General features: G+C 35.6%; 1 protein-coding gene across 1 annotated transcript in view; it reads right to left on the reverse strand.

Moving 5' to 3' along the window:
- Positions 1-6,536: 6,536 nt before the first annotated feature.
- Positions 6,537-7,571, reverse strand: part of LOC102200168 (G-protein coupled receptor 56-like) — a 50,218-nt gene continuing 49,183 nt past the window's right edge. Inside the window, exon 14 of the mRNA XM_005726322.1 lies at positions 6,537-6,970. Coding sequence (XP_005726379.1) covers positions 6,876-6,970 — 95 coding nt within the window. The 3' untranslated portion in view covers positions 6,537-6,875. The remainder of the gene's footprint in view (positions 6,971-7,571) is intronic.

The following is a 7,571-nucleotide window of genomic DNA, read 5'->3' on the forward strand; positions in this document are numbered from 1 at the left end:
GCAAACAATTCCAAGGAATTGAAACAGTGGGAACCGGTTCTCAACAAGAACCGGGTTTCGATACCCATCCCTACCCCCAGTGGGGTAAAAATGTCTTTCTTGGCTCCATACAAAAACTGATTTGTCAAACAGAAAATGCCACAGCAGATTACAACATGAAACTAACAGACATTAAATTGTGTTTCAAGAGTGACTGCTAAAACTGCCATTCAAGGAAAATATTGTTGTCTGCACATCACAATACATCAATAGTGTCACATTTTTTAGCGGTTCTTTTTAACTTGCTGCTTGATGCTCTTGGTACTTTTTGTTTTGACAGATTCGACAACCTATCATAAAGTGTGTGTATCCTGGAAGATGTGGTCAATAATAAAAATGAGCAAAAAGGGGTATACTGATGGACAAAATGTTACATATAACTATACTTTTCAATACATAAAGATGACAACATTAGCATGTACCATGTAAGTGTCATCTCAAGGATGATCACAAAACAGAGAACAACCTAGAACAACCCACCTGAACACTACCTTAGTCACCATCTGAGCCTCATGACAGGCATCTAGCATCTACAAAGAAATAGAGGGAATGATGACTGATGATATAATCCCTCACACTGAAACAATGAAAAATTAATTCTTAATAGAAAATGTTAACTATGCATGTGACTCATGCATGCGTGCATGCACCATCCTTATTTAAACATGCAAAGATCCAGAAACTCTGATGTAAATGCAAAACAGCAAACAGGTATAAGATTTTACATGCTTGCAAATGAATTCCTTGCATTGCTTTGTTTTTATAGAACTGTACAGAGCCATAAAAACCTCTCTATCAGTCACTGAAACTGATGCAATGACTGCAGAGACAGCTGAAACACAAGAACTGAGCAGTCATTCAGATGTTTACAAACACCGTCCTGCCGAAATTGTTCCACTCACCTCATACCACCACTCTAAGTTTGAGCCGGAATCGTTTGACAAACTTGTTGAACACTTTAATAAAGAGAAGGCAGAGGTGGAACCCCTACAAGGCCATCCAACTTAAATTGGCCAGCAGGGAGCAGTGACAGCCAAGAGCCTTGTAAAACAAAAAGCCCAATTGGAGGACAGTGCTGCCACTGTGTGCCTGAACAGGAGATGCAGGTTAAGCAAGGTCAGGGTGATTACAAAATTGATGTCAATCTTCACGGGTATATCTTCTCTGCGTGTCCTCTCAGAATGGGCAGAAGCTGTCTTTGGCAAGTGACAAGTTCTGGGTTGTTGTCGAGGGTCATATCGTTCTTGGGAAGAAGTTTTACATTTTTTGATAAGAAGTAAAAATGAGAAAATGAAGAAAGAGTTAAAGCATTGCAACAAAATAAAAGAATTACTAAATGCATAAATCCACAAATCAATCAGGAATATGCAGCGAAAAAATTCAAGCAAGAAAGGAAGATAAGAGTGGACACAAGAGTGGGGAGTGGAGATAAGAGTTGATATAGTAGGAGCAAGTACAAACAGTGGGAAGTGGGAAGGTTACTTTTAAAATGTATTCCACTACAGATTACAGAATACATGCCCCAAAATGTATTTTGTAACGTGTTCTGTTACATTACTCAATGAGAGTAACGTATTCTGAATACTTTGGATTACTTAATATATTTTCATGCTTTTTACAACTACATGAATGTGATTTATTACTATTACTGAAGGTCCGCGGCTCTGTCTGGCGCTGAACAGAAATTATCGCGCTATGCTCCTTTGTTTATTGTGCATAAATAGTGAATTGTCCTGACAGAATATTGCGTTTCGATTCTGTTATTACCATGGTACATTGACAAAAACATATACTTTTATTCACAGGATAAAACAGTTTTTTTGTATCACTAATTGCCCAGTATGATTACAGCATACAATATTATTGTCACTGCTACATTTCTGTAACGCACACCAGAAATTATTTCCACTACTAATTAATTACCGTTGAGCTCAAAGGACCTATTAATAAACGGTTAACGAATGTGTATTTATGAAGACGATTTGTGAGACTGGTAAACTTACCTTTGTTCGTATGATGGTCTTTTGTTCTACTCGATGCATTTCAAGGTCCTGTACCCATCCGTCAGCAAACTGTATCTGGGCTTGTTGCAGTGACCTGAAGTTACTAAAAACTTCATGAGTGTGTGCACTCACTCCAAGAACCGTATGATTATAAATATGAGCGTGGTGAAAGTTGGGCAGCACACTGACGTCTTTTGTCCACTCTGTGTGCTCGTAAGGGTCTGACCCTTTCACTCCTTTGATTTTTTCCTCGTATCTTTTCTTTGACTTTTCATCAAGTCTGTCTTTGTACGGACCGACATTGTTCTCCTTCGTTTTGTACATTCCTTTTTTGGGGGGCAAAGAAAAAGCAAGAAGGTAAAAGTCTTATCATGCCAGAAGTCAACCAGCAGTGTCGGCTTGATACCAGATCTGGGCCAGACCTCCTTGCTATGTGGGTAAGGACAAAGGACAATAGTACCCTAACTGCCTTCTACACACAACATACAATTTGGATAAATTCCACTGTGACAAGGAGAGGATTAATTTCCCACCTAGGAAGGTAGGTTGTTTATTTACAAGCAACACTCATGAACTTCATTCATTAATGTCACTATACACAATAGGTGAAGTGCAGACATTAGTATACCTCAGTAGTTACAACTTTTAAATACTCTGGCAGAAACAGTTATTTTATTTTTATTTTTGATTTACACCAAAACCTTCCCATATGGAAAAGAAATAGTAAAAACTTATATGATTTACTCATGAAAGTGGCCACTTTCATATATTGTTTTAGTAAGTATCCAAAACATACAAGTTTCATTATATAATTTTTCAAGGGATCTTATATCTGTTTTCTCTATTGTATGCTTTTCATACAAGTTTCACACAAGACAGATACAAACTTTATAAGATTCTTGCCAAATGAGGGAAATCACATTTCTTATTTGGTTTGTTTAACAGTGTTCAACACATTCAGACCACACCAGGGTTTATGCTACAGCTGCTCTAAATTAACAGAACTGGTAATTACCAAAATCTTTTTTTTTTTTAATTTCTATAGTGTTTAATCCACTATTAAGCCAGGTGGATGCAAGCTTTTTGATTGAAGTTATATTTTAATGCTATGATATAATTATTGTTGTTTCTACTCTATCCGAGTACTCTAAGTGCTACAACAATCCTCCTTCATTCACACTCATTCATGCAAGCACTTTTTTTGTATGCTAAATGCTTTCTACCCAACATCCACACACATTCACACTCTGATGGATGCATTACAGTGCAACTTGGGGTTCAGTATCTTGCCCAAGGATTTTTGACATCCAGACTTGAGCAGCCACCAACCACCAACCTTCTAATTTGAAGATTGACCTGTTTTACCTCCTGAGCTACAGCCACCACTATTTCTTTAATCAAAATAATATTTTTAATGTTAAAATTAAATTATTGTTGAATGTTCTAATTTACCATTTTTACAAAAATTCAGAAAAAATAGTAAAACTTATAATTATAATTATTATCCATTAATTTTCTTACTGTTTCACAAAAAAGCTGTAAAACAAATGGATATTTTTTTTTATTAAAATGTCAAATCACACATATTTACCTACATTCTCGAACAGAAACCTTAGTTTTAGTGGTTGAGTGACTTCTAAGAGAAGTTCAGTGTGCCGTCTCAAATGTGGGTATAAAACGTGAATCTGGTTCAGTGAATTAAGTAATTTTTAGTTTCTAAATTAGTTGTGTTTTCTTCTTTTTATGACAAGTGTTAATCAGTCATAAAAACAAGAACACATATACATATACAAACAGTGTGTTTAATAAAAGCAGCTAAGTAGGAATTAGACAAAAGCCAGAACATCAATTAAAGGTCACTATAAAAGCTAAGAGATTCAGCAGTATATCATTAGGTTTGCATATTAATTGAAGGAAGGTGAAACCCAAAAGATAAACACAAGCAATAATGATAATATAATTATATAAATAACAATATATATTTCTTATTGCCAATAAATTCAGTATGAATTCCATCACTCTATTCATTCCTGATTTTATTGCTTTTAATGGATATGCTAATAGAGAAGATTATGATATATTACTGTACTTTTCAACACTAAAGATGAAAAAATTACCATGTATCTCTTGGTAACATCGGAGAATCCAAACATGTCTGACTGTCACCCCAAACATGATCATGTTAAAGAGGAACACCAAACTGAACAATCCCACTGTAGTCACCATCTTCACTTCATAACTGGTGATGTAACATCTACAACGAGAGTGCAGGTGTTCTTTTCAGTCACATTCACTCACATTGTAAAAGCAAAAATGAATTCTGCAGAAATATTAATGTGGATGCAATTTTACTCTGCCTATTCCTTTTTTCCATTTAAACATTCAAGTATACATGCACATGCAAAACAATTTAAGTTATTGTTGAGATTTTAAATGTCTGTAAATTTGCTTCTTACATTGCAGTATTGTTGGAGTTGCTGGATGTGTCCAGAGAGACAGGACGATAAAAGTCAGGAACACCTGAAATGCAAGAATTGAGCAATCATTCAAAGGCTTACAGACTGCTAATGACAGCTCCCTGCCTAAACAATTCCACTCACCCCATCCGACCACGCTGAGTTTGATTTGGTATCTCTTCACATAGATGTTGAAGACTTTGACCAAGAGAAGATATAGGTGGAACCCTTCCAGGGCCATCCAGCTGAAAGTGGCTAGCAGGAAATAATGAAGTAAAAGAGCCATGTATAAGCAAAGTCCAGAGGAGGACCCTGCTGCCACTGCCTGACTGGGCAGGAAGTGCAGGTTGAGGAGCATCAGAGCAATTAAAAGGTTGATGTGGACTTTCACAGAAACATCTTGTCTGAGTTTCCTGTCAGGTGATGTCATTGTTTGAGGAACATTAGGCCAATCATAAAGTAAGGGAAGAAAGCCTAGATGACAGTATTAAAGATGGAGGGATTATATTTTCTGCAAAAAGAAGAGGAAAATAGCAGAAGAGCACTCCTGCATTGCCTTTTAGTAATGAATTGAAGGAGAGAAAGACAAAGGCATTAGAAAAGAACAGTAAAAAAGTCTGAAGAGTTGTTGGGAGCAAGGACAACATGGTAAGTGGACAGTATTTATCTTGGAAATAAATCATTGAAAGACGAGTAATTTACCTATTTGTGATGAAGAGCGAAAGGGTGACAGCCAGAGCAAAAAGCTAAAGGCTGCAGCCAATCAGAGTAATGTCTGTTAATATCTTCAGGTCGTTTTCTGAGAGGGAAGCACTCACCTGTAGAGAAAATACACATTCACAATGACTTGTAGCACTTATATTGTCATGCCATACTTATCTGAGATGTTTATACATTTTGAATCGAAATTGTGTCCTATATAAAGGGTGAATAAATCTTCACAATGGTGTTACATTAGTTTAAAACCCACAGGTTCTAATTTATGTTTTTTTTTCATTACTAACTGTAATCTTTAAAAACTACAAATACAAATTTTCTATACCCTTTATATACTTATTTATTACATAAGTATATCTTATTCATTTAACCAGACATTGAGAATATATTTTTATTTACAGTGGTGACCTTTTTCCAGGAAAGGAGCAGATGCTCCTTTCCTGGAAAAAAAACAATGCTGCCATTTGTTTAAAATTCATCAAGAAATGGCAGTATCAGAAGGCTGGACGGCCACTACGGACTCACATATAAAAGTATATTAGAAAACTGTTTAGATACAGAGAGAATGAAAATATTGGCATGATATCAAAAGTAGGTAAAAAAAATAAAAAAATGTCATAATTAATTTCGGTCAGGATATTGGTGATGTGACTCTTGGGACTGCACCCAAAATGTACCTTTTGAAAGGTTCTCCAATAAATTATCTTAAAGTTCAAATAGCGTACATATTTGTTTGTTTATATTAACTAATGGTATTACAGGTATTAAAATGGTGCAGTTTTTATACCAAAACTGTGATACATCCCATGTTGATGCTCAAAGTTGTTTAGACAAAAAGGATGTGAGGGAATGAAACAAGATTTTGGCTTTAGATGGCTACAACTCTAAATTTTACTAGTTTATGAAAGGAAAATTCTGTCTGGCTACATTACATTACAAAGGTATTCTACAAATAAATAAAAATCAGCTGATTTTAAGGAATCAAGTTGGAACTGTTTTTAGATCTGATTGATTTAACGTTACTTCTGTTTTAGTAATAAACTCAGTAAAACAGAATTGTTTTCCTAACAGCAAAACAAGCATTATGCTTTTAACATTGGGAACACAGGTATACAAGAATATATGTTCGGATACAAACTTATAATGTACATATATATATAAGATAAGACTTTATTGATCCCACGGTGGCAACATTTTTGCTTTATCAGGTACAGATAGCTGAAGGAAAATACAAAAAATACAAATAAAATAGAAACAAATATAAAATGCGTCAGATAATACACTATATACAATGGTAGCATACACAGAATGTGACTATGGATATGTTTGTTGGAAATATGGGAGACATAAATTATAAACCATATAGTTATAAGCTATATAGAAAAGCTTACAATGCAAAGGGAACACATCCTCTAAGTTGCTCTTAGGAGAGATTAATTCCTCACCACAAAGATTTTAGGTATTTCATCAATAAAGTTTCAAACATAACATTAATATTCACTCTCGCTCACCTGCCTTGTATAAATAAACTGTTGTATGTGCTGTTGTATAAATAAACATCATGATTTAAAGAGGACATAATCATGTTGTCACTGTATTACAATATGAATTATACTGACACACACAGACTCTTATTAAGTTGTTGCTACTAGTGTTTAAACTAGCCGTTAGTGCTGCGTGTTTCACTGCTCATCTTAGTAGCTGAGGTTTTAGCCTTTATCAGTGACATCACAAACCAAAGGAAGATGAAGAAACCTACAGTCACAAAGGAGAGAGAGAGAGAGAGAGAGAGATGTACAGGTTCAGATGGGAAATGGATGAGTTCATGAAATCATGCATCTGTGTCAAATTTAACTCTAGTGAGATTTCCTTTTTAATGTTATGTAAAATGTAATAAAAAAATCTTATACTACTGTTTCCTCTTAAATGGTATCTATAATGAAAATGGATTTTTGTATTAAGCAGCAGAGTTGAGTATGTGTGTCCACCCATAAAAAAACACCAAACAAAGTGGGCATCCAAAGAAGAGGACACCACAAAAAGACTGTTTCCTCTCCCTGTCAGCACTTGGGACACGCAGGCAGCCTTCCACCAGTGTTGGGACTAACTCGTTATTAAGTAACGTGTTACAGTAACTACGTTATTATTGTGGTAACGAGCACGGTAACTAGTTATTATGCCAAAACCAGGAACGTGTTACTCGTTACTGGGATTTAGATAGGCTCGTTATTAGTTACTTCGTGTGGTGGCTATCGCGGAGCTTCCACAGATTCAATAACATTAGCAAGTGGTGGAGGCCAGCAGGTGGATGAAAGAAAAGGGAGGCAAGAGGAGAGACCCGAAGCGGCCGCTGGTC

This window comes from Pundamilia nyererei, unplaced genomic scaffold (genome assembly GCF_000239375.1).
Source record: "Pundamilia nyererei isolate P.nyererei 1_Seehausen unplaced genomic scaffold, PunNye1.0 scaffold00019, whole genome shotgun sequence".
Classification (NCBI taxonomy): Eukaryota; Metazoa; Chordata; class Actinopteri; order Cichliformes; family Cichlidae; genus Pundamilia; species Pundamilia nyererei.